At 36.3% G+C, this 27,995-nt stretch overlaps 3 protein-coding genes across 3 annotated transcripts; 2 read left to right on the top strand and 1 right to left on the bottom strand.

Annotated features, from left to right (window-relative positions):
• The first annotated feature begins 1,683 nt into the window (after nucleotides 1-1,683).
• Nucleotides 1,684-3,354, top strand: LOC114533435. Its single transcript, XM_028554947.1, has 3 exons — nucleotides 1,684-1,851; nucleotides 2,202-2,451; nucleotides 2,904-3,354. The coding sequence occupies exons 1-3, from the start codon at nucleotides 1,822-1,824 to the stop codon at nucleotides 3,278-3,280; spliced, it is 657 nt and encodes a 218-aa protein (XP_028410748.1). The 5' UTR covers nucleotides 1,684-1,821; the 3' UTR covers nucleotides 3,281-3,354.
• Nucleotides 3,355-4,469: 1,115 nt separating this feature from the next.
• LOC114533434 lies at nucleotides 4,470-9,287 on the top strand. The gene is made up of 4 exons (XM_028554946.1): nucleotides 4,470-4,605; nucleotides 7,132-7,364; nucleotides 7,896-8,145; nucleotides 8,825-9,287. The coding sequence occupies exons 1-4, from the start codon at nucleotides 4,491-4,493 to the stop codon at nucleotides 9,199-9,201; spliced, it is 975 nt and encodes a 324-aa protein (XP_028410747.1). The 5' UTR covers nucleotides 4,470-4,490; the 3' UTR covers nucleotides 9,202-9,287.
• Nucleotides 9,288-24,756: 15,469 nt separating this feature from the next.
• LOC114533408 (histamine H2 receptor-like) lies at nucleotides 24,757-25,734 on the bottom strand. Its single transcript, XM_028554921.1, has one exon. It carries the CDS (start codon nucleotides 25,732-25,734, stop codon nucleotides 24,757-24,759), a length of 978 nt encoding a protein of 325 aa, XP_028410722.1.
• Between the last annotated feature and the right edge of the window lie 2,261 nt (nucleotides 25,735-27,995).

Here is a 27,995-nt window from a genome sequence, read left to right as displayed (position 1 = left end):
AATACGACAAGATTCTAACCATTTTCTGGAAGTTAAGTTACTCATATATAGTCACTGTTATGGTAAATAATTTAAATTATTAATTACGATTAAATATAACATCAGACGTCTCATACGACTTCCGAAGTTTTATAAATGAAATTATAATGTCGTCTATCACATAACACATTCAGATTTGTAGTGAAATACGTTTGAGAATTGAGAATACTAAAGTTGTGTTTACCACAAAAGAATGACTTTTTATACCTGTGCCGGGTATTATTTTCAAGTGTAAAATCTTCCGACTTCATTATACACGGTGAATTCGGTCGAAAATTTAGTCTTGTTTTTTTTTTGTTAAACCGTAAAAACTAAAAAGTCGTGACCACATTTGAGTTTCCCTCTAATGTAATTAAAAAATATATATACTTCATATTTATGAAAGTATAAATAATATGAAAATATATTTATAAGTTTCTTCAAAATTTTGCGAAATGACAGTTATGCAGGTTTAAAAATACAAATATTTGTCTCGACCAATCAAGAGCTTAGTAGTTTACACTGGCGCATGCGCATAACGTAGAAGACCGTCCATGGCGTGAGGTTCATTGCATAATGGCGGACAACTTTGATTTCGCCTTTGCACATCGTGGGTGTAAATATCCGAGCGGAATTAGTTATCTCGCACGGTGCTCCGCACCGGCTCGGGGATGATATCGACTTTTTCAAAACTATATGTATTAGTTTACTTTATACTAGAAATACATGCGTCTTAAACGAAGCAAAATATTTCCTGAGCCAGCTGCCAGCCAGACCTTACCCTTCAGATTACTTTGCTTTATTAAAACATAAACTAAATGTCGGCGGTGTCTCAGAAGAAGGAGAGCTTCGAGACAAATCTCAATTAAACGTGCAAAATGCCAATCTTAATAAGTGATATATTTGTAGAACAAGATTTATTTGAATTTCCAAGGGGACTGCTTCAGAATTGCAATCAATGAACCGCGTAGACGGGTGGGCTTGGGGGTTGCTTTAGCCCGCCATAAAACTTTTCCTATAGATGTTTTCACTTCCGCGTTGAGATAAATAGGGCTAAGCAACATTTTAATTAAAGCTTATACATGAAGTTCACAGAGGTGACAGAGCACACAACCACATGAAGGCTCGGAAAAACTTCATTATAATTATTAATTTTATTCATCACCGAGCCAGTGCGGAGAGCAGTGCGAGGGTACAAATACCTTTAAGATTGTGTTTGTTTCAGAATCGGCTACATCAGCTATCGGGTTATTTACGTCATTTCATTAACTTATTTACGTTGTGCATGTGTTTAGTTGGAAGTGATTATGAGAGTCAATTTTCTTGATTGCTTTATGACGATGGTCTCAGAATTTTTAGAAGTTTTAGCATGAAAGATTTACTTATAGAAAATTAAAATTTTACTGGGGATTCTATTTAGGACTTTGATTTTCCCCTCAACACTCTCTAACTCTCTGCGCACCATTCAGCAAAACTGGGCATATGAGTAGGCTTGCTTCTTCTTCGAGAACACCAGTTGCGTTTCCTGAAACGCTCCCGGTTTGATATAAAAATTATTTTTATTAGTTGATCGTTTATTTGGCGATTATTTTTCAATCAGGCGACTCATTGTCAGCTGACGTGATGATATCCAGTCACATCGTTAATTCCGTAATTGGCTGCTCATTGAAATGTCTTCAACAAACAAAGTGCGTGGGATACAATTACAGGCAAATAACAGAAAAAACTGAAACTAATTGTCAACTGAGCAACCAAACTGAAGAAACTGGCGTTAAAAAAGTGGGGAATAGAGATGGCAATTGGATGTTCTTCCAAGATATAGAAGATCGTTATGTGAGTATTACACCCTTGTGTACATAAAATTATGTAAAAAAAACTATCCAACTTTTCCCAATTTGTGAGCTGCTTTAAAATTTGCTTGTTTTCAAAGCCACAAATTCAACCAAATATTAGATAATTTCTAAAGACGAATGGAATAAATTGAAGTTGCACCTTTTATAGCACGCTGTATACATTTTATAATAATAGATAAACAGTTTTTTCTAATACTGATTAACGCAATTCAATGTGATCAAATTGAAGCTTTAAGTTGCCTATATTAGTCCACTATATCAAATGAATATTGTTTTAACCTCTAAATTGACCTTATCCAACTTTTCAGTTTGAGTCTTGTTTATTTTAAGAATAACCTGGACGAGAAGAAATGGACTCTCATTGCGCGCTTCTCGAGCAGTGACTCTAAATTTTGGATTAAGGATGGTTCCTTCTGGTATGATAGAGTCACGCCGTATGGAAATGTTAATGATCCAGTGAACAACTTAACTATGATTTCGACCGCTTTCTGGGAGTTGAAAGGACATGAAATGAAAATTACAAGAAGCGATGATTCCAGTCATACGGCGTTATTACAGACCACTTCAAATTGTCTTCAAGGTAAAAGTAAAACTATACACGCGTATGGTATGGTTACGATTTGTATTAAGTAAGCGAAGGTAAATAGCCTTGTTGATGCTTAAGAAAATTTTCTGAAATTCATAAAATATGTTCAAAGTGGTTGAACTAGAGCTTTTACCATTTTACTTTAAATATACCCACACGACATTACAACGAAAACAATTAATTGAATTTTTACTGATACAATTAAACATTCGGCGCAATGACTGTAATCTCTCTTCCCCAAGGTTCTAAGGGCGTTAGAAGTGACGTACACTTTCATGATTAGAGCGAAAGTCAATGAATAGAAATTAACTTCTTTGCTAAATCTTTTGAATATCATATAATTATCCGTAATGTCCCATTACTTGCATGCACTGAAAACTCGCATTGGCCAAATTCTACCTTGCATGCATGTCCAATGTACGAAGCGTTTATTTAAAACTATTTAGGTATGACATTCCGATCCAAAATAACAAGTTATGGAGATTTTCGTAACGTTAAAGCTTGGGCGGCCGACAAATGCCTGGGGAGATGTTCGGTTATTTACGGAGGTCAGTACAGAACAACAGCCGGTTTTAAAGAGCACAGCTGCAGTAGCGATATACAGAGCAGCAGCTACATTGGATTTTGGTGTGATTGGAAATCAGGTGATGGTGCTGTAATGATGATTGGTGGAGGAGGAAGTGGTTGTAATAGAGCAGATCATGGTATTGGAATAACTGAGAAAAATTATGCAAGTTTTGGCGCGTCAGAGGGTTATAATTTCGGAGATGACGCCAATGGTTTCCAACCTACAACATATGCACTGAACCTGTGGGTTCGATGAAACAACATTCCTTGTACTTTTCACAATTAGGGAGATGTGGGTAGATTAGAAGTCGTATATTCATAATTTTTTCGCTTATTCTTCGAAACTTTTCGCTTATTTTCCCTTATACTTTTGCTTACTTGTTAATTGTGACCGGTCAAGGCAATGCCACCAAGGAACTCTCACATGCGTTTGAAAAGAAAATAACGCAAAAAAGTTTTTTCGATCGATAGTGGAACTAAAGCTCATGTGCCATATTGTGTTGAAAGTATAATGTTATAGTTACTTTGCATAATGATTTGGCGCCGACTTCGTATTTTGCTTTTAGAATGGTGCATGCATAGTAATAAACAAAAACGAAATTCGGGCATAGCTCGATGAAAAACGTTCTTCGCGAGTAGCTCAGTAAAGCGACATTGGCTTTGCGCGAAGCTTTGTGAGAAGATTAATGCATGTATTGCGGCGAAGTTTAATGCATGTATGCTGCACATGCAAGAGAATGCAAAATTAATAAGCTATAGTAGGCATAAAGTCAGTGATTCTATCAAGGTTATAATTTTTCCCATGTATTTGCCATACCGTAAGAGGTATTGTGATTTAGCTAATCCTTGCAAATTTATTGTTTTCCTATTTAGGTCCATGCATTTATAATCGTTTTGAATTTTTAATATACATAAAAGCTTGAAGACATATGCATGATTTAAAAATAAATTGCCTAAATTTCTCATGTTTTGAGTTCTTTAAACATGAACTCTGTATTCACTCAGAAATATAGTGAACTGAAATAGTAATAAGTATTCTGACATGATTTTGTTAAATAAAAGGTATAAAAAATTAATTGTATTTCTATATGCGAAATGCTAAAACCAAGCTGCTGATAAATATATAGCCTGGCAATCCCTTTTGCACTACAATAAAACCACCTCTTGCGACCATGTATTTTCTCTTAATTTTTAACATGTACTGTTTAACGAATTAAGGGATTCATGTCCATGTATGGAAATTTATAGAGCCAGACAGTGTTTATACGTCAATTTCTTTCCACAGAATTCTCGCAAAATTATGTTTATTTAAACATATATTATAGTGTTAAAGTCGTCAATGCCATTTAATTGCTTTTGCAAGCACACCTGCCAGGAGCTTTGCGGCCTTGCCTGAACCGGATTATCATTTCGCATTCATATTTCATTCTTTCTCTTCGCAAGAACACATCAAACAATACGGAACGATGAAGTATGTCAAAATGAAACTGAATATGTTATTTTTCCTTGCATTTATACCTCAGCAATATCTGTCAGAGGCATCTATTACCGAAACGAATTTTAAGAAAATACACAATGATGGTAAGTACAAAATGAATACACGATATATACAAAATATATATAATTTTCATGCACAGATGCAAAATATTAGTTAAAATGTTGGTCTGGGAAACCAATCAACTCTGCACTGATTGCATTAGAAACTTTTTCTACATGCACCAAATTAGAAGTAATAATTCCATTTTAATTGTATATTATTCTGTGATAAACGCGATCTCCATATGATAGTAAAAGATGAATGTATATATAGCTATATAAATACAGCAATAGATAGCTACCTACGCCTGTTGGGAATCCAGCCTTGTACATGCAGGGGCCAGTAACATTCTTACATTGTACATCTCTCTTGAATCATTCAACTTGAAAATGCTGCACTGAATTTTTTTATGTATTGTTGTAAACATTGTCGTTGTATTAAAGTATAAAAACGTTTTAGTTTGCTTGTTGAATAAAACAGTAGATTTTGAGCTTAACCACCGTTTAAGCCAAACAAGCTTGATACCGCAACCGGCTCCTGAATGACAAAACGACACTTCTGTCCCTATTTCCCATCAATATTAATCGCAACTAAAATTGCAGCCATAACTCCAACTGCAAACGGGCTTTCACATAATTATAGACTATTTTTCTTAGAATAAAGAACATATATACAGGCGCGGGGCTCCAATATTTTACATCATCCTAAAAAAATTGCGAAGTTTAAATTCAATATCATTTGAAGTCATTGTACATGCTGTGAAAATTAATGAAAAGCAATTAAATTTTACTTTCCGTATCCCACTTAAGTCATGAATACTCATTAAATTTTACTTTTCTAAAATCCTGCTTTATAAGACGTCGAGTGTTTCATTCTAATTTTACTTTAACATTAATATGCCGCTTCAACATAATACATCGTTTGTCGTTTATGCACTATTAATGAGTTGAGAAGAAAAACAGTTGCGCACGCTGGTATTAATTCATTTTTAAAACGTGTACGGATTCAGTCTTACACCTTGACAAAAAGTTTTCATTGACAACAGTTCTGTCATTCGCAATGCCATAGATAGACCACTTTTGAGGTGAATATTCATATATTTATATCATAGTAACAATAGCGTACAAAATTAACCAGTCGAACACATGCAGGGCCGTAGCTAGAAACTCAATTGGGGGGCGGGTGTACATTTATATATTCGTCCTATGCCCGGCTGATTTTTTTTGTACGCTATTGTTCCTACGGTATATAAACATGAATATATGATTAAGCGGTTTACCTGCGGCCCTGCGGACATAAGATGAATAATTATAAGGATATATCTAAACTCCCAATTATGATATCGACTTTTTAAAAACTATATATTAGTTTACTAAATACTAGAAATACATGCGTGCAGCATCCCCTCGCTATCTTAAACGAAGCGAAATATTTCCTGAGCCAGCCAGACCTTACACTTTAGATTACTCTGCTTTATTAAAACATAAACTAAATGTCGGCGGTGTTTCAGAAGAAGGAGAGCTTCGAAACAAATGTCAATTAAACGTGCAAAATGCCAATCTTAATAAGTGATATATTAATTTAAAAAACAAGATTTATTTGAATTTTCATGTTCTCCCACATGTTATCGCAAGGGCACTGCTTCAGAATTGCAATCAATGGACCGCGGAGACGGGTGGGCTTGCTTTAACCCCCCATATAACTTTTTCAATAGGTATTTTCAATTCCGCGTTGAGATAAATAGGGCTGAGGAACATTTTAATTGAAGCTTACATGCAAGATGCGAAAAACGAGATTATAATTATCCCCGAGCCGGTTCGGAGCGCCGTGAGGGTACTAATTCCGCCCGGAGATTAGGAAGTTTTGATGAAACAGATATCACTTTAACGCCAATATAGAGTCAGCTGCAATCATTACAAAAATTCAATAATCGAAAAACAACATTCGACATATAAGGGGGTAAGGTCTGGCTAGCTTGGGAAATATTTTGCTTCGTATAAAATAGCGAGGGGATGCTGCATGCATGCATGTTTCTCTAGTAATTTTATATACAGTGAGCAATATTGACACAGTGGGGTTAAAGCTGCCTGTAATTTAATTTTTTTCTTGCGGGAACTTTTAATGCAAAGTTGGCGATTTTCAGTTTCTGCCTCACCCCCACTTTTAATTGCTTTATGACAATGCTCTCCGATTTTTATATTAAAGTTTCCCTTAAATGCATCTTTGTTTAGCGTGAAAGAGTTAATGATAGAAAATTAAAATTTTACTAGGGGTTCTCTACTTGGCCCCTCAACACTCTCCAACCCTACGCACCCCCTTCAGCAAAGCTATACATATTAATAGCCTTCCTTCCTTACGGCACGCTTCCGGTTTGATATAAAAATTATTTTTGTATTAGTTGTTTATAGTTGATGGTTTATTTGGCGATTATTTTTGCGCACATAGTTTGTTTGCACGTAATTAAACTTTCTCAGGTGATGGCCAGAGCTCGCGGGCCGAAAGCTTAAAAATTTAATAAATTACATTGTGTAAACCACAAGCAATTAACAACTAGATTATTTTTCAATCAGGCGACTCATTGTCAGCTGATGTTATGATATCCAGTCACATCGTTAATTCCGTAGTTGATTGCTCATTGAAATGTCTTCAACAAACAAAATGCGTGGGATACAATTACAGGCAATTAATAAAAAAGAATGAAATTAATTGTCAACTGAGCAACAAAACTGGAGAGACTGACGTTAAAAAAGCGGGAAATAGAGACTGCAATTGGATGTTCTTCCAAGATATAGAAGATCGTCATGTGAGTATTATACCCTTGTGTACATGAAATTATGTATAAAAAAACTATATGTCATGGTATACCTGTGGACTACCATGTATGGATATTAATTTGCATGCCCATAGTTATAAAGAACCGCCATGTTTGAATGTAGTTAGTTAATCTTTATACTTGATCTTTATCAGTTCTCTTTATTTTTTTTTTCTACTCAATTATATATTTATAAAACAAGAATATAAAACTATACAACTTTCCCCAAGCAATTTGTGAGCTGCTTTAAAATTTGCTTGTTTTTAAAGCCACAAATTAAACCAAATATTAGACAATTTCTAAAGACGAATGAAATAAATTGAAGTTGCACCTTTTATAGCACCCTGTACACCTTTTATAATAATAGATAAACAGTTTTTTCTAATACTGATTAACGCAACTCAATGTGATCAAATTGAAGCTTTAAGTTACCTATATTAGTTCACTATATCAAATGAATATTGTTTTAATCTCTACAATGACCTTATCCAACTTTTCAGTTTGAGTCTTGTTTATTTTAAGAATAACCTGGACCAGAAGAAATGGACTCTCATTGCGCGCTTCTCGAGCAGTGACTCTAAACTTTGGATTAAGGATGGTTCCTTCTGGTATGATAGAGTCACTCCGTATGGAAATGTTAATGATCCAATGCACAATTTAACTATGATTTCGACCGCTTTCTGGGAGTTGAAAGGACATGAAATGAAAATTACAAGAAGTGATGATTCAAGTCATGCGGCGTTATTACAGACCACTTCAAATTGCCTCGAAGGTAATTTTATATACATAGACATATTAGTAAGCTTAAGCAAGAGACGTTTTTGACACGTACGGTGACGGGAAGTAAAGTTTTTGTTTTTCACTAATCACAATCCTTGACCCACTCTTTTGACGTTACTCATTCTGTTTGTGTTGTCAAAAACGTCACTTGCTTAAGGCTCATTCAGTAGTATTAATTGGGGACATGTCGCAGCTCTCGTAAGCTTTCGTCCAATTGGATAATGCTTTTCTATGCTTTCTAAAGAACGAAGCTATGCTATTTGTTTAAACAGAAATGTATTGTAAAGTTCAGCCAATGAAAATCATTCTTGCGAGGAGCTGCGACACTACCCATTAATTGTATCGGTACTGTTTAGGTGCAAAAAACCAAAGGTAAATGTGTGACCTCCAACTTACTGTTGATGCCTAACCTTTATCTAGGAGGATAACGTATGCAATGTAAAATATATTAAAAAAATTCACTACAATTCCACGGGAAATTACACAAAATTATTTCATGATCAACTGGTATCTCTAGCACTCTGGCTCCGAGCTCACATTGAATCCATAAGTATTCCCAGTCAACCCCTCAGTGAGTCTATAAATATCCCTACACAACATTACAACGAAAGCAATAAAATTATTGGTAGGGTGTCAGAAATAGAATGGGGATTTTGTTTGAAACTCTTTAGGTATGACATTCCGGTCAAAAATTACAAGTTATGGAGATTTTCGTAATGGCACAGCCTGGGCAAGTGACAAGTGCCTAGGGAGTTGTCCAGTTATTTACGGCGGTCAGTACAGAACAACGGCTGGTTTTGGAGAGTACAACTGCAGTGATACTTTGCAGAACAGCAGCTACATTGGATTTTGGTGTGATTGGAGTTCAGGTGATGGTGCTATAATGATGAATGGTGGAGGAGGAAGTGGTTGTAATAGAGCAGATCATGGTATTGGAATAACTGAGGAAAATGAAGCAAAGTTTGGCGCGTATTGGGGTTATAATTTTGGAGACGACGCTATTCGTTTCTCACCTACAACATATGCGCTTAATCTTTGGGTTTGTTGAAATTTCTCTTCCTGTAATTATTTAAAATTGTCTTAAATAGGATAGACTTGTTAGCTGGTTTCGGCGCACTGTGTCGATAAAGTAATAAAAATAATGGATTGGTTATTGCACAGTCAAAGGTTTAAAAATGTATACAATTTATATAAAAAGTATATAAATAAATATAAAAGGACAAGGGATAGCGAAAAACAGTGAGATTAAATTTTTTTAAAGCATGTAGTTTGTAGTGTTTTACGTCCGTTTAGCGGGAGTAACAATCTCATACCATAATTTTTAGGGAGCGTTAGCAGTGACTAGGAGTGCGACTACGAGTACAAGATTCGTCATTCTCGCGTTTTGTTTGTTTACGCCATCAGCCAAGACGCGTGGTCGCCGGGTTTTTGAGTACAAGTTTTTAAAAGCTCCCTATCAGGGCGCTTATAAAGGCGGATTTCCACTTACAGCGAATTCGTTCGCTAGCAAAATATTTGTATATTTTCTTTTGAATTTTAACAGCATAAAAAAATTAGTGGGACTTGAAAATATGCAAAAAGAAAAAGAAAATATGCAAATATTTCGCTAGCGAACGATTACGCTGTAAGTGGAAATCCGCCTTAAAGAAGGTGAAAGCGCTTACTGCGCGCCGCGATCGATGTGTGATGCGGAAGTGGACTGTGGGATGAGCGTGATTTTGTCAAACTCTTGGGCAAAAGTGGCCAATAGTGTGCTTGGGATTGTTGTTATATTTTGGCTATTATCTCACTGAAGAGGGCCGTAACTAGAACGACAATTGGAGGGGGGTGTTATTCATATATTCAGTACTGCCCTACGGATTTTCAGGCCGAACTGAATATATGAATAACCTCCCCCCACCCCAATTATCGTTCTAGTTACGGCCCTGTCGACGGTTCGAGTAGTAGTCGATAAATGACATTACCGGAAGTTGAGGCCAGCTCCATGCAGCAAACTCTAATAAAATTCTACATTAATTTTGCCTCTCGCTAGTCAGGTATTCTACTCCGGACTAGCACTGGAGATGAGACACACACTTTGTGGAAGCATGGAAGTACTGAGCTATAATTTCCTTCAGTGCCTTTCAGGAAAATACTAATTATTAATACAGCAATATACATATTATAGCGTTTCACAGGCGGCGAATTGTTTTAAATGCAGTAGATGATTACAATAATTGCTACATAGAGTACAACTGTATAATTGAACACGTATATATACTTCTAATAAAAAAAACATTATGATTCTAGGACTCCTTCATACTAATTACTATAATTCACATTGTTTCGGCCGGACACGCTTGCTGGATAAACTTTCTATAGCCGCGTTTACACTACGTGCTTTGACCTGGCCTGGACCAGGCCTAGGCCTACATGACTCGCTAGATAAACAACGTTCACATCATGTGAACGTTGTTTATCTAGCAATTTAGCAAATGCACTTCTGATTACCTGTCAAAAATTCCGGCATTAAATTAAATCGAGTTATCTTTTAATGAGCAATGCTACATCATATATATTCATATTGAAATCAATGAAATCAATCATTTAAGGAGTTAAAAGTCTTGTCTAATGACTAGTATTCGGTTGAAGGACAAATTTTCTCTCTTAGCTACAGTTCTATACCATCATCACGTCGGCGATTGATCCGTAGCAATTTAGCAAATGCACTTCTGAATCTGGCAGATCTTAATGCGTAGCAGAAAAAATTAACGCTTGAATTCATCAGAGCAAACAAAATATGGATATCACGGAACCAGTGAAGAGTCGTACAACTGCAGTCTTCACAAAAAATTACGAAATATATCATCACCATAGAGGGACCATAACAGCACAGGAGAGCTATAAGAACGATTAGAAACATTTGAGTGATTTTGGCTTCCAAGAGTTGTTTCTTTGCCGCCATACAATCTACATTAAATGTTGACTGATTTTCATCATGTGAGATTTCATTTGGGTCTGCCGCGGTGGAAGAAGTTGTTTCAATTTTCAAACTGCGGGATCTTAACTTCCTTCTCATTAAAGTGCAGGTTATACAAATTATTATAACAGCAACTGAAATGGAGGTGTTGGCGAATATGAATGCGTATGCAGTGAAACCATCGTGAAAATAGATGTTGGGTAAACTTAATGAAATCAACCAAATGAAGATTGTTGTTAGAATAATTCTTTTGTTGGTCACTTTATCACGATAAGTATTCGGATTTCTCACAGCCAGATATCGTTCAACTGCCAAACTTGTAAGACTGAGGATTGACGCCGTGCATGAGATGAAGTAAGTCATGTGGGTTAAGATTAGTTCTTGAGGATCCTTATTCTTCCTGAGTCCTTCTTTAATGGTGTAATAAGCCAAGCAAGGCTCAGTAATAACTCCGACCATTAAATCAGCTACTGATAAATTAACGATCAACCAGTTGAATGGAGTTCGTAGGTTTTTGTTCGGATCAAACACAACAGCAAAAATGTTAAGAAGATTGCCTGGGATGTTGGTAAGAATGAAGGCAATTGATATGCTGGCTGTCATAAATGCTAATTCAATTGGAGGTGCGCCTGCCTGACATCTCTCTTCAAAGGTGCTTTCAATGACCATGGTAACAATTCTGCAGAATAAGAAATTAAAGACTTATCAGTGTCACTGTTTTCAGTATATAAATATAACAAAGAAGAAGTGTACATGGCTGCGTGTTCCAGCAATTTCTCATCAAATATGACCTAAGTTATACAAAACACGTCTCGTCGGTCTTGACGTTCAAATTTAGGGATAAAATAAATTATCCGTAAGTGCCCAGTAAATAGTCCTCACAAATAATGTTTTTCAGCAACATAATCTAATTCCATAATTCGGTCAAGACTTTCACAAAATAACAAAAACGTCACTATTGTACAACTGCCGTTTCGCGCCAAAACATAGCTACATAATAATATTTAAACAAAGCAGTTTCAAGCAGTAGCTACAGAGCTAGCCTGTGGTATCGTTTGCAACATGTCGTGTGAAAAAATTGTACAGCGAATTTTGGGAAGTCGGAACTGCAAAAACACTGTACCAGTAGAACTAGATTACACAATAATATAGTTAATGATATAATTAATTTATAGAGGTTTGAGGTGTCTTAATTTCAAATGGAACTATACACACTTCAAATTCAAGCCAGGAACAGTTGATTGAAAAATGAGTCAACTATAGTTCCTCCGGCAGGAATCGATGCCAGTGCAATGCTCTTGCACTGAGCTACATGCAGAGGTAGCTGACAAGAGCAAGCGTGGTTAATGTGTATAGATAGATGGTAATGCCGGGAATAGGTGAGGGAAATTCAATAATGATTTTGGCACTTCACTCGATACAGGACTCATTTTTCCATCAGCTGTTCCTGGCTTGAATTTGAAGTGTGTATAATACCACTCGAAATTAAGACTCTTAAAACCACTAGAATATTCCTGCATCGAGTGAAGTGCCAAAAATCATTAGATAATTTATACACTAGCGGTGAAAAAGAACTGCTCAAAACAAGTTAAAATGCTCTGAAATGAACGTAACTGTCCCCCTAACAATATATACGAGTAAATATAGACTAGATTACATACTAAGCTATATGAAATATTAATCCCCGAGCCGGTGCGGAGCACCGTGCAAGGGTACTAATTCCGCCCGGAGATTAGGAATTACACCCGGGACCCGGGAGAGCATAGCGGAAACCAAAGTTGCCCAAATGTCATGGACGTTCAATGGTCATGGTACTTGTGCGCATGTGCGAAATGCCAACGAGTGTAGACTGGTAATCAGCAACTTCCTGATTGGCTAAGACGAAACGTTTGTGTTTCAGTGAAAAACGTCAGCAATTTAACTGTCATTTTGCAAACTATTTTTTAAAAAAATGTTTTGAAAACAAAATATGAAATGTGGAATCAAATAACAGATAAAACACTGGAAAGAGTTTAAAATATTATCAGAACTGGAGGAATTAGCGGTGAAAAAGAACAACTCGATTATAATCCTTGAAATGGTAGGAGTCTATTTTGTTTATTTCGAGGTTTATTTCGTGTTTGCTGTACGAATACATTTTATGACGTAGGTACAGTATGTCGTTTTGATCGGTTTTGCGAAGACGTGACCGACTATTTAAGGCTTTACATCATCGTTTTAACTTCCAATAGAGTCCTTAACGACTGCAATCACTGCATGAATTTAATAATCGAAAAATAACATTCGACGTTCACTGCTTGGTTATTTATATTATTTGGGCTGTTTTGATGTTTTGAAGGTTTAGCTATAATGGAGTATAAACTCTCACTTAAACTGTGAAAGTCTATAACTTAATGCAACGGAAAGCAGCAGGAAAACGGGTGATTTCACTTCACCTTTACGACTGTGTTTGCTTCCGAAATATTTGAAATATCAGCTATCGGCTTTACATTTAGGACATTTCATATTATTGAAGGTTAGGTCTAGCTAGCTCAGGAAATATTTTGCTTCGTTTGAAATGGCGAGGGGTTGCTGCATGCATGTATTTCTAGTATTTTGTTGACTCTCCTTTGGCCTTATAATTGATGACGGCCTTACACCGGCGTGGCATACTTTCTGTTAAGGTGGTAATCTTCACGGTCAAAAGAAATTCATCCTATGGACAGTCTTTACAGCAACGCATAAATCATGGACGCTTTATGAATGAATTCCTTTCTTGCACTATCCCCTTGACATTGTCCCACAGATTTTCAATAGGGTTAAGGTCTTTTGACTGTGTAGGCCAATCCATTTCTGTCACTCCCTCTTCCTGAAACCATTGTTTAACTATATATCTTGAAAGTGTGGCGAATTGCCTTACATTACTGAAATATTGTTTAGAATAAAAGAATTATACAAAATGCCTATGAAGCTCTCTCCTATATTCGCTTCTTTTTTTATCAATTTGTATCTAAATAGTTCTTTTTGACCGCCAGTGTATATAAATAATGCATACAATTTCAAACCAACTAAGCAATTGCCTGAGCTGGGGAGGTTGAAGCTCATATTATGAAAAGTACATTAACGTACATTATTATATGGCACGCGGTCTCGTGACTAAAATCGCGTGCGCTGATTGGTTCTTTCCCAGTCTGGAATTCCCCAGTGTTAGACCGTTGCCGTAGTAACGGTCCAACTCTCATATTTTTGAACAAAAACAAGCTTGCACTTTTACTTTTGACACGAAAAATATCGACGAAGAATGGACGAAGAAGAGCATTATTTGGTACATATGAATATTATATTTATTCATCTCTGATTTTTGTGTATATTACTGTATCATTCTTATTTAACGAGTAAAAAACAAAGTTTTGGAAACCACTTTGTTGCTTGCTTGGTGACTGGCCGGCGAAAGAGCCGGCAAGATTGCTGCCGTGCATGGTATAAATGAATAAACCAAATACTGTATGCCATATAATAAATCCGGCCCTTATTAGCCGAATACGTTCCGTCTCTACTGGAAAAATATCAGACCTCGATCTTTTATGTACGGACTTTGTTATCGCTCGGTCCGCACTGTCAAGACCTCGGTCTGATATTTTTCTAGTTAGACCTCAAATTCGGTTAATAAGCACTGTATGTATAAACATCCTCCTTTTTTCTGCTGCATTAAGCAGACATTTATGGTCTCCTGTAGCTTAAGTAAACGTTAAAAATTTAAGCAAAACAAAACAATGCAAAATCTTCAAGGACTAAACATCGAATGTTATCTTTCGAATATTCAATGACAGTGAGTGCAGCTCGGATTCCACTCGACTCTATAAAACAGGTGATATTTGTGGTAACATTTACTCTATCAAAATTCAATTATATTTTACTTTCAAAAACCTTTTTGAAGCTGAAGCAATGGTGTAATAGTTTCTTATAGTCGGTCTTTGCAAAACGACATATACAAAATTCAAAAACCAATAATGCGTGTCAAAAACTTGAACTTTTTTATAATATCATGACAAGCGTATACAATATTTTATCGCGGTTATGCTGATAAGAATTCTCTCCCGAGTTGAGATCGCACATAAGTTACGTAAGTGTGAAAATGAAGTATTAGGCATTTGCATAGGATGAAACCGCTGTTCTATGTTACTTGTGCTCAAAAAATCATTCTGACAAACAAAAATCGATAAAAGTGAGATGCACGTCAAGAATATAGACGCGTACCTCTTAAAACTCTTATAAGCTACGATATATCAATCGCATCATTCCTCATTCCCGTTTATTCTAAATGTTTTCCTGGTAGTTATCTTTTAGTTTTTATCCCATTTTTTCATATTTCATTGTGTATAAAATTCATAAAACGCTTGCATAAAAAAGTTGCGAAATGACAGTCTATTTACGGACGAACTCATTGGAATGTACATTTTTGTCTTAGCCAATCTGGACGTTGTTGATTACAAATCCCTCCACGTTGAAAAGACGTGCTGGCGGAATTAGTACCCTTAGAGGGCGTTCCACGCCGAATCGGGAAAAAATATTTGTCTGGGTGAACTATCTTCAGAAGAGAAGTATGGAAATATATTTCTGGAAGCGGAAGCACTGTAGTCATAGCAACTCGCAACCAACATCGCAACGGCCGTATATTTTGATTATTTTCAAAGAATCAAAGTTTATATCCTCATATTTTGTGAAAAAAAGGCAAAAATACGACAAGATTCTAACCATTTTCTGGAAGTTAAGTTACTCATCTATGGTAAATTATTTTAATTATTAATTACCATGAAATACGTCTCATACGACTTCCGAAGTTTTATGTTACGCTTCGACTGGTTTTTGCACGCGAGAGGTCCAGGGGTGCAATTAGATAATATTGAAAACTTTTATAGCCCATTGAGGTACAATTAAGCTGATGACCTTAATGAAAAGTATATTATGCAAATATGACTCATGGTTGAAACTATACTCTTGCACTTAGTCAGCTGCCAAGCATCTTGCCCCTGAGCTTTGGCCTCTGTTTCTTTGGATTATACCTAGATATATTGTCCTGAAGACATTCAAGAAAACATTATTAATTGCATACTTTCAGTAATTCTGCAGTTCATGCAGGGTTCAAAAAAGTCTAATTGATGTCCATAAATATCCAGTTGTCCCCAAAATGTCCGACAATAGTGCCAAAAAGTTCAAGCATTTGTTATAGGAATGTATAAATAATGAAAATGTAAAAAAAACACCTGTCAGTTCGTGTCAGAATTAAAATCTTCAATTTTGTCCACAATTTTTTGACGTTTTAACATATAATTGTTCTTGCGTTGGCAATAACAGCATCTACGACTTGTATTCATCTTAAAAAAACGCTTCATATTTCAAAAAATGCAATTAATGATGTTTTCATGACTTTATATTTCAGAAAAACAAAACAAGTTTTCACGGGAATTTTTTTTATAAAGGCCAGGGGGGAGAATCTGTTGTTTACTAAATCCAGGGGGGAGAACACCCTTGTAGCGGGCTCATATTTGAGCCCGGTCAGTGGTAAATACCATGGCCAAAAGGAACCATGTGGCGTCAGCAGAGCTTCTGCGGTTGCGCAGAAGGGCGAAGTCCGCCATGTTTTTGGCGACAAAAAGATGGCGGCGAAGTTACCGAAAAATGACGAGCCGGTCCTCCAGGAATTATTATATAGCTCAGTGGTTACAAAACTATATTATAATTCCTAGAGGACCGGCTCGTCCTCATCAAGTGAAGGTGAAGCCAAAAAGATGGCGGATTTTAGGCTTTGCTGACGCCACATGGTCCTAAATGGCCTGGGTAGTTACCACTGACAAACCGCGATCCAAAGACAAAAAATGAGTCATCTCCGTCCTGGTTTTTAATAAAAAATACTTTTGGTTTTCGGTGAATAACTTTTTCCTAACTTTTTGTTTTTAAAAGAATAAATTAAAATTGTTTCTTCGTTTCCGGGCTTGCCCTGTTTTACAAATTATGCGAAGCTGTGGTTTCTTAAACTACTGGTGATGTAGTAAACGTTTTATCTGAAGAGAATCAGGTACTAATCTTTTTGAAATATTTTCGTTTCCTCCGTCTGGACTTTAGTATATAACTAATATACGACTTAAAATTAAAGCTCAAAGCCAGTAAGTCTATTAAAACTTCTGTTATGAAAAGCAAAAATGTTTGCCAACAACATATTTTGATTTCATTATAATTACTAATTCAATAAAAGTTTTATTGCTATGTTACAGGGAACTAGTTTTTTATGTCAGCTTTTTTGGTAAATTTTCATAATGCAATTTTTTCAAACAGCCAAACTTTTAGTAGAATGTATACAAGTTATAAGTTTGTGGGTAAGTGGCAGACTGTATATTTTTAGCTAAACAAGACATACTAATCACTTTATATTGATTTATTTGCCTGACCTGGCAGGGGTTCAGGCAGGTTATTTAACAACCAAGTCAGTAGAGTGGCAGTTAAAGCCTAATATTTTCTTTGACAGGATTTATATATCATGGTTTAATAGCTATAATTTTTCTACCTTGTACTCACTTTGTAACAATTAATAAAGGGTGGACTAAATTGAGTACATTCTCTTATTTTGCAAGAATATGATGCCAATTGGAACAAAAGCAAGAGATGGCTTGCATCCTTTTATTCCTTTGTTCTGAAATATTGAATTAGAGCAATTAAAATGTATCATACACATGGGCTGCTCATTGATTATGCCATATTGATTTAATTTTAACCTTTTTCTTAAAGTTTAATTCAAAAATAAAAAATACAAACATTGACTAATTGTGTGGATTGTGTCTCAAATCAATAACGAGTAACCTTTCTTAAATAATTTCTAGCTAAATCATCCCCTCCCAAGAGGGCTAGTTAATGGGGATAATTCAGGATAATTGAGAGTGAATAAGCCCAATTTCATTGTGAAAGTTCCTTTGAAACATGAAATCACTGTAACTGCAGTAAAAGAAAACCCACACCAGTTGGTGTACACATATATCAGCTATAATTTCTAAAATACAATTCTCAATATGTACTAATCATTGTCATAATGTACAATATCACAGGTATTACACTGTATCAATTAAGGTGCATCCATGGTCAGGAATGCTAAATGAGCAATGCTATAAATCAAATATGACTTAGCTGAAATTGTATTTTCTGCACATAAAATGTTGATAAATGCATTAGAGTTTAGAAAACTTCAATTTATCTCCATAAAAGATCCAAACAATTTCTGGCATACAAAAAGTTAAGAAATTCTTAGACGTTTACTCTAGAAGTTCAAAAATCAATTGGCGTTGACGTTTTTTCCCATATTTTTTGAAGTTATAATACTTATTTTACCTGGTATTGGTAAAAACAACGTGTACGACTTGTATACATCTTGAAATAATTTTTTTTCGTATTATGGTTAATAAAATATATCGAAAACAACGAGGTTTCGCACAAAATATTTTTTTTTAAAAAATCCAGGAGGGGAATGTTTTCGAAGCGGGCTAAGATTTGAGCCTGATCAGTAGTAACTACCATGGCCATTTAGAACCATGTGGCGTCAGCAGAGCTTCTACGCATGCGTAGAAGGGCGAAGTCCGCCATGTTTTCGGCTTCAAAAAGATGGCGGCGAAGTTACCGAAAAATGAAGAGCAGGTCTTCCAGGAATTATATTATAGCTCAGTGCGTGAGGACAACTTTGATTTCGCCTTTGTACATCATGGGTGTAAACATCCGAGCGGAATTAGTACCCTCGCACGGTGCTCCGCACCGGCTCGGGCACAATGAGTGATTTCAATAGTTTGCTATTTTTTAGACACCCTGTAGATTCCGGTAAAATGCTCTCAAGCAGATGATCATAATTCATAATTCCAACTAACCGTAGACGGAGTATTCGGGCGGCCGGAGTATTCGGGCCGCATTATAGATTCATAAAATGTACAACCTGGTAGAAACACCAATTAAGTTGACTGCATGAATACCATGTTGAACAAAATAATAGAATAACCGCTTTCAGTCTCATAATGCATGCGATAACTGGAATTGTCTATTTAAAACTTTTCGTCTCATTATCATTATCAATGCATGTCTTAATACCAATCAGCGCTACAAAAGTGCGATGTCTAAATCATGCCTAAGTGAAATTCTGATTGTTGAAAGTGTAAATCTAAGCGAGGAAAGTTTCAGCCCAAAAAAAGGCCCGTGAAAGAACATTGTTAGATTTCACTTAATCCCTAGTTACCTTGTTGTCAAAAGCTTTTAGCAATAAATAGGTTTAAATTTGACATTTTTCGGTTCAAAACTTACCTCGCAATCCCTTCCTTTGAAGAAATTTTCGAATGAAGCAAAAGTATTAGGTCAGTATAACGAGATTGCGGCTGTATAAATTTTAAAAACCGTATGGTAAAAATATACTTCTTCGACGGATGCCAACTTTATCGCAACAACTTGCAGCTGAATCTTGATGCATTTAAAATTTGTCAATTATCCGTTAAACGAAAAAGACATTTTAATTTAACAGTCAAGTACTTGTACTCATGTATCAAACACTATACATATAACTGTTTAACACATTTAAACAAAAGTGAAATTTGATCGCTTACTCTGAAATTGAAAATGTATCAATTTTAAGCAAGTTTTGGAAGATACTTTGTAATTTGTAATTTCTCGAATCGTTGAGGTTAGGTAGTTAAGGCAAAATTGTCCAAAAAGAGCAGCGCATACGTTTTTTTAGCGAGTTGGCGTGTACATTTGCTTTTCTCTCTATTACCTGTCAAAAAAATTCATTAAATTAAATCGAGTTATCTTTTAATAAGCAATGCTACCCACTACCTAGTGATCTCTATACAACTGAAACGATAGCTTCTGACAAACAACTCTATTCCGAACAAAAAAACGAGGAATTTTCAGATATTTTTTAGATATTTCCCTTTAAGTTAAAGCCTGGAAATTTCTAAATATAAAAGCACCTCCATGAATTAACATAGAGTTTGTATTCATGCCATTTTATAGTCCAGATTTTAATTCCAATGGCTTTAATTCCAATTCCTCCAAGACCTCACCACCGTCATTGTGATGAAATGGACAATTGGTCATAACTATGACATCACCAGCTTCCAAGCACGGTCGTCCAGTACTTAGATCCAACGACTGAAATGCATCTTCAAAGAATCGTATAAATTCTAAAGTTTTTGACGGACCGTTTACTGTGCACGCGTACGTAACCGCTGTCAAACTGCACAAAAGGCTAAGTGTTACATTGGCTGTTTGGGAGCATAATCATACGACCCTTTTTTTATATATACCCACCTCGACTGCTCTCTTTTCGACTTTGGCGTGACCATAATCTCGTGATCCATTACCTGGAAGCTTTATTCCACACTCATCAAAATACTTAAGCGTATACGGATCTTTTCCGTACAGATAGTCCACGAAAAGCTGCGTATAAGCCATGTTAGCAATTGTGAAACGTTCTTCAGCCACAGTCGTAATTTTTTCAACGAAAATTGTCCACGCGGTAATTTATATTGGACCGGACTAGGGCCTAATTCCACGAGCGCTTTTTCTCGGCGAAATTCGAAATATTTCGCCAGTTTGTTTTGAATTGTGACCACTTAAATACACTACTTAATCTGCTTGATTTCTCACAATTCAAAACGAGCAGGCAAATAATTTTATATCGAATTTCCCTTCAAAATTTTGCCGTGGAACCAGGGCTTTACAGAGAGAGGTTACCGACGTATTTGCCTTCTGGTAGATCTCCGAACTCAAATATAAGCACTCCATAATTTCTGAATTTGTAATAGACCGATACTGCGTTTTTAGAATATCGATCATGCAACTGAATATCACCATCGGACAAACCGGGCGGCGCCATAGTTTTGATACTATCGCATTAGAATCTGAGCGAAACTCCCTATAAAAGCACCTGTACCTTTATTGCCTCCCCTATAAATAGGATTTCGTCAATAATACTACTTCTTCTGTTAGGCGAGAGGGCCTTCCCATTTTGAAAACAACGACCTTTCTTGTTTGTTCGCCACATTCTATATTAATCCAACTAACGTAAGTCCACCCTTAGTAACGATGTCATTTGACCCGAGAGACTGAGTCGAAGGCTGAGTAAAAACAGATTTCTGGCCTACCTATGGCCAATGAGGACGCTGTTGATTACAAATCCCTCCACGTAGACAACACGTGCACGCGCATAATTACCAACAAAACGCCCAACGTCGACCATGCACTAAATACCCGGGTGTAATAAATCTCTCAGCGGAATTAGTACCCTCGGAGGGCGTTCCACGCCGGATCGGAAAAGGCACTTACTGATCGCTTTTTAAATGGAAAATGAGAAATAGTCGTTCTCGAATGCAGGTTTTTGCCGAACAAGCTTCACCCCCACTTGGGTAAGACAACATTTATTTCGTAATCTTCTTGGTATGGATTCCGATAAAATCTTCTCAAGCAGATGATCATAAAAAAGTTTCGAATGAATCAAAGGTATAAGGCGAATATGAAAGCGTATGCAGTTAAACCAGCGTGAAAATAGATGTTGGGTAAACTTAATGAAATCAACCAAATGAAGATTGATGTCAGAATAATTCTTTTGTTGGTCACTTTAATTATCACGATAAGTATTCGGTCTTCTCGCAGCCAGATATCGTTCAACTGCCAAACTTGTAAGACTGAGGATCGATGCCGTGCGTGACTTAAAGTAAGCCATGTGGGTTAAGATTAGTTCTTGAGGATCTTTATTCTTCCTGAGTCCTTCTTTAATGGTATAATAAGGCAAGTAAGGCTCGGTAATAACTCCAACAATTAAATCAGCTACTGATAGATTAACGATCAACCAGTTGAATGAAGTTTTTGTACGGATCAAATACAACAGCAAAAATGTTAAGAAGATTGCCTGGGATGTTGGTAAGAATGAAGGCAATTGATACGCTGGCTGTCGTAAATGCTAATTCAATTGGAGGTGCGCCTGCCTGACATCTTTCTTCAAAGGTGTTTTCGATGACCATGCATGGTAACAATTCTGCAGAATAAGAAATTAATGACTTATCAGTGTCACTGTTTTCGGTACATGAATATAACAAAGGAGCAGTGTAGCTGCGTGTTCCAGCAATTTCTCATCAAATATGACTTAAGTTATACAAAACGCGTCTCGACGTTCCAATTGAGAGATGAAATAAACGATCCGTAAGTTCCCAGTAAATAGTCCTCACAAAAATTGCTTTTCAGCTACATAATCTAGTTCCACAGTTCGGTCAAGACTTTCACAAAATAACAAAAATCTCACTATTGTACAACTTTTGCGCCAAAACATAGCTACATAATATATGTAAACAAAGCAGCTTCAAGCAGTAGTTCTGTGCCTGTGGTATTGTTTGCAACATGTCGTGTAAAAAATTGTACAGGGAATCGGGAAGTCGGAACTGCAAAGACCCTGTGGAACTAGATTACATAATATAGTTAACTATATAATTTATTAATAAATACATGCATTCAATTTCAAACCAACGAAGCAATTTCTTGAGCTGGGGAGATTAAAGCTCATATTATGAAATAACGCAAATGATTTGATAGCTATACGATTTAGTGCAAAATTAGTCATTAACGTACAGTATAAAAATCACCCGTTTTTCTGCTTCAAGCAGACTTTTATGGACTCCCGCAGCTTAAGTAAACGTTAAAAATTTAAGCTTCTAACCATCAAAACAGTACAAAATCTTCAAGGACTAAACGTCGAATGTTATCTTTCGAATATTTATTCAATGACAATGAGTGCAGCTCGGATTCTAGTCGACTCAATAAAACTGGTGACATTTGTGGTGACATTTACTCAATTATTCAATTATTTTTTACTTTCAAAAACCTTTTTGAAGCTAAAGCAATGGTGTAATAGCCTTTCATAGTCGGTCTTGTCTTTTCAAAACGACTTAAAATGATACAAAATTCAAAAATCATTATGGCGAGTCAAAAACGTAGCTTGAACTAGTTTATAATATGATGATAAGCGTATACAATATTTTATCGCGGTTATGCTGATAAGAATTCTCTCCCGAGTTAAGATCGCACATAAGTTACGTAAGTGCGAAAATGAAGTATCAGGCACTTGCATAGGATGAAACCGCTGTTCTATTGTACTTGTGCTCAAAAAATCATCCTGACAAGCAAAAATCAATGAAGTAAATTAGTACCCTTGGAGGGCGTTCCACGCCGAATCGGGAAAAAATATTTGTCTTGGTGAACTATTTTATGGGCATTTATCAATCGATTTTGTAGCTCGAAAAGTGCGAAAAGTCGTTCTCGAATGCGGTTTTTTCCGAACATGCTTCACCCCCGCTTGGGTACGACAACATTTATTTCGCAATCTTCTCGTTATAGATTCCGATAAAATCTTTTCAAGCAGTTGATCATAACTGTGACTAATTCTAGGCAGAGTATTCGGGCGGCCCGCATTATTGATTCATAAAATGTACGACCTAGTATAAAAACCAAGTTGACTGCGCGCGTGAACACTAGCCTCCTTCGCAGGCATCTCTTATGTATTTATATTAGGCATTTATATTTGGCTTGGGTTAGCTGTGTCGGGGAAGGCGAGAAAAAAAAATTTGCCACATTTTTCCTCGCCTTCCCCGACACAGCTAACCGAAGCTAAATATAAATGCCTAATATAAATACATAAGAGATGCCTGCGGAGGAGGCTACGTGAACACAATGTTTAACGAAATAAATTAATAACCGCTTTCAGTGTTACTTATTTAAAACTTGTCGTCTCATTATCATTATCAATGTCTTAATACCAATTAGCGCTACAAAAGTGCCTTGTCTAAATCATACCCAATGGAAATTCTGAATGTTGAACGTGTAAATCCAAGCAAGAAAATTTTCAGCCCAAAAAAAGCTTGAAAGATCATTGTAAAATTTCACTTAATCCCTAGTTATCTTGTTGACAAAAGCTTTTAGCAATAAATACGTTTAAATTTGACATTTTTATCGATTTTATAACTTACCCCGCAGTTCTTTCCTTTGAAAAATTTTTCGAAGGAATCAAAGGTATAAGGTCAGTATAATTAGTTTGTGGCTATAGAAATTTTAAAAACCATGTGATAAAACGGTTTACTGAAGCCTATGATTTATACTTTTACGATGGATGCAGCTGAATCTTCATGCATATAAAATTTGTCAATTATCCGTTGGGCGAATAAGACATTTTAATTTAACAGTCAAGTACATGTACTCATGTAGCAAACACTATACATATAAATGTTTAACACATGCACCTAAACAAAAGTTAAATTTGGTCGCTTACTCTCAAATACATCGATTTTGAGCAAGTTTCATACTGTATTTGAAATTGGTATTCTCTCAAATCATTAAGGTTAGATAGTTAAAGCGAAATTGTCCAACGATAGCGGCGTTCTACGTTTTCTTGGCGAGTTGGCGTATACATTTGCTTTTCGCTCTATTACCTGTCAATAATTCATTAAATTAAATCGAGTTATCTTTTAATAAGCAATGCTACATCATATATTCATATTGAAATCAATGATTTTCATAATTATTTTCTAAACTCTTTACGTCTTAGCTACATAGTTACCCGCAGTATTCGGTTGAAGGACAAATTTTCTATCTTAGCTACAGTTCTATACCATCATCACGTCGACGATTGATCCGTAGCAATTTAGCAAATGCACTTCTGAATCTGGGAGATCTTAAAGCATAGCAGAAAAAGTTAACAGATGAATTCATCAAAGCAAACAAAATATGGATATCACGGAACCAGTGAAGAGTCGTACAACTGCAGCCTTCACAAAAATTTACGAAATATATCATCACCGTAGAGGGACCATAACAGCACAGGAGAGCTATAAGAACGATCAGAAACATTTGAGTGATTTTGGCTTCCAAGAGTTGTTTCTTTGCTGCCATACAATCTACATTGAATGTTGACTGATTTTCATCATGTGAGATTTCATTTGCGTCTGCTGAGGTGGAAGAAGTTGTTTCAATTCTCAAACTGCGGGATCTTAACTTTCTCCTCATTAAAGTGTAGGTTATGCAAATTATCATAAAAGCAACTGCAATGGAGGTGTTGGCGAATATGAATGCGTATGCAGTGAAACCAACGTGAAAATAGATGTTGGGTAAACTTAATGAAATCAACCAAATGAAGATTGTTGTCAGAATAATTCTTTTGTTGGTCACTTTGTCACGATAAGTATTCGGATTTCTCACAGCCAGATATCGTTCAACTGCCAAACTTGTAAGACTGAGGATCGACGCCGTGCATGAGATGAAGTAAGCCATGTGGGTTAAGGTTAGTTCCTTAGGATCTTCATTCCTCCTGAGTCCTTCTTTAATGGTGTAATAAGCCAAGTAAGGCTCAGTAATAACTCCGACAATCAAATCAGCTACTGATAGATTAACGATTAACCAGTTGAATGGAGTTCGTAGGTTTTTGTTCGGATCAAATACAACCGCAAAAATGTTAAGAAGATTGCCTGGGATGTTGGTAAGAATGAAGGCAATTGATATGCTGGCAGTCATAAATGCTAATTCAATTGGAGGTGCGCCGGCCTGACATCTTTCGTCAAAGGTGCTTTCGATGACCATGGTAGCAATTCTGCAGAATAAAAAATTAAAGAATTATCAGTGTCGTCACTGTTAGCAGTGTGGCTACATGTTCGAGCAACTTCTTACCAATGGCCTAAAAGCTGCTTTCCAATGTCACATTTTTTGCACGTATACGTACACGGACGTAAAAGCTTAAAACCTTTCAAGTCGTTGTATAATTTACGCCAGAAAAAAACACATACTAAATCATCAACGGTGTCCAACACAACGTATCTATTCAATCGTTGATTTCATAACTCATAAATATCGTTTAAATTATTTCAAACTTATACGTACGTCTACGCGTAAGTACAAAAAACGCGACAGGGGAAAACAGCCGTAAGATAGAACGTCTCGGCGTTCCGACACTAGCATTTTTGGTTGTTTACGGCTATCGCTGCTTCCGGAGTTTGGGCAGACAGGTCTAATTTTAATGTCCGAGACACGATGAATACGAGAGGTTTATCGTGAGGTTTAACACACCTGCAGCAGGGACGAAACTAGAGCGATGATGATTGGGGGAATGAAATTCTGCAAGTTAAAGGCGTGAAAGAATAGTGGCTTCCATGTAAATTAAATTCATGGTTGCGTTGATGACGAAAGCTTTTAGAGGTTAATATACTTATATACTTATAATATACTTATATTTTGAAATTTTTACTTAAAAACTTACCTCAGAGTTCTTTCTATGAAAAGCTATTCGAATGGAACAAAAGTAAGGTCTGTAAGAAAAGTTTACTGCCGTGACTTTTAACAATTACTTGCCGGTAAGTAGATAACCCCCCCCATATAGCTAGCAAAGGGTGCCGACACAATAGGTTCACGTGAACAAAAATCACGATTCACGTGGAGAAAGACCATGCGTTTGCACGTGGGCATGGGTCTTGGATCATGTGAACAAAGAAGCCATGATTCACGTGGACAATGACCATGAGGTACATGTGAACAGGGATCATAGATCATGTGGGATGGAGATTTTCCATCACGTGAATAGGGATCATTGAACATACAGTAGGATGCATTTAGAGTGTAAATGAGATCATTTACAATTATTTTAATATGTTATAAAATTTAAAAGATAATTCACAAATTTCTTCTGCTTTTGCCTCGTTCACGGAGATCCATACCAGCCAAGAAGTATTTTATAATTTTAATATAGTATAAACCTTTTTTTAAAAAAACCCGACTATTCTTACATGGAATATTTCGGTTCACAAACACAAAAAAAATATAGTCCAAGAAATACTCCAAACATTTTGCTAAATTAGTTCCTTTCTGCCTAGAGTATACGTCCATCAATTGCAAGTATGGCAGCGCGAATATTTGTTCAAATTCTGTTTTGTGGGTTTGCTGTACTTTAGCACATCATATGCTTCGCCAACTGCTTGCCAAAGCCTAGTTTTGTTTTCCTCTGCTTTTGCCTCGCTTACGCAGATCCACCAACCAAGCGATCTGGCTTCCTTCTGCTGATTTTTTCAATTTTAATTTCCTCTGTATGAACTTTAGTAATGTTAGCCATAATCTCATCTCTGGCTAAAGTTTTCACTGTTGTTAAATCAGCACCGTACATATTTGTTTAAATGAATGAGTCATTTTAGAATGAGTACATTGGTGCTTAAGAAATGTAAATGAATAGATTTCGCACGGTTGCACACATCAAGTCAGATCCTGTTTACACTGTACCCGATTCGCATGGTCACGACATCAGTTTAAGTTGTTTTACCGTATATTTGTCCCCCAGAACTTTTTTCATTTGTCAGATCATGCTAAAGTAGCCATGCCACCAAACGTTTGGAGGTGAAACTCCCGTTGACATGATTAATTTTGATGTCGTGACCATGCGAATCGGGACTAAGAGGCTACTTTGGGGATGTAAATTAGGCGCTTGCAAAATTAAATGCGTGGGAAGAGCACGTTGTGGATGTAAATGAGGCCGGCTAGCAAAATGATATGCATGAAGAGAGCACGTTGTGGATGTAAATGAGGGGCGTGCGAAATTAGACAAACGTGGGTATGCTAAAGAGGAATGTGAGACCACATGAACAGAGTGTGCAAGTGGTGTGATTAACACGTCGTCCACGCAATGAATAATCCTTGAAAGTAATATGGGTTACAATTTTGTGGAATGAGCCGATGAGCACATGCGCTTAACTGCTCATAATTGCTCGTAACTGCTCATAACTGCTCATGAGAACATGCTCAACCGCTCGTAGACATTTTTAATACCAAACTATTAAGTAGTATTAATATCAGATTTAAGT

This window comes from Dendronephthya gigantea, unplaced genomic scaffold (genome assembly GCF_004324835.1).
Source record: "Dendronephthya gigantea isolate DGI-Jeju-01 unplaced genomic scaffold, DenGig_1.0 000090F, whole genome shotgun sequence".
Lineage (NCBI taxonomy): Eukaryota > Metazoa > Cnidaria > Anthozoa > Malacalcyonacea > Nephtheidae > Dendronephthya > Dendronephthya gigantea.
Note: the sequence above shows the minus strand (reverse complement) of the source record. Positions and strands in the feature narration are given on the sequence as shown.

Coding starts and splice junctions, on each gene's coding strand:
- LOC114533435 (XM_028554947.1), top strand. CDS start 1,822: ATGTTCTTCCAAGATATAGAAGATCGTTAT. Junction 1,852..2,201: donor AAGATATAGAAGATCGTTAT/GTGAGTATTACA, acceptor GTTTATTTTAAG/AATAACCTGGACGAGAAGAA. Junction 2,452..2,903: donor CACTTCAAATTGTCTTCAAG/GTAAAAGTAAAA, acceptor AAAACTATTTAG/GTATGACATTCCGATCCAAA.
- LOC114533434 (XM_028554946.1), top strand. CDS start 4,491: ATGAAGTATGTCAAAATGAAACTGAATATGTTATTTTTCCTTGCATTT. Junction 4,606..7,131: donor TAAGAAAATACACAATGATG/GTAAGTACAAAA, acceptor TTTTTCAATCAG/GCGACTCATTGTCAGCTGAT. Junction 8,146..8,824: donor CACTTCAAATTGCCTCGAAG/GTAATTTTATAT, acceptor GAAACTCTTTAG/GTATGACATTCCGGTCAAAA.
- LOC114533408 (XM_028554921.1), bottom strand. CDS start 25,734: ATGGTCATCGAAAGCACCTTTGACGAAAGATGTCAGGCCGGCGCACCT.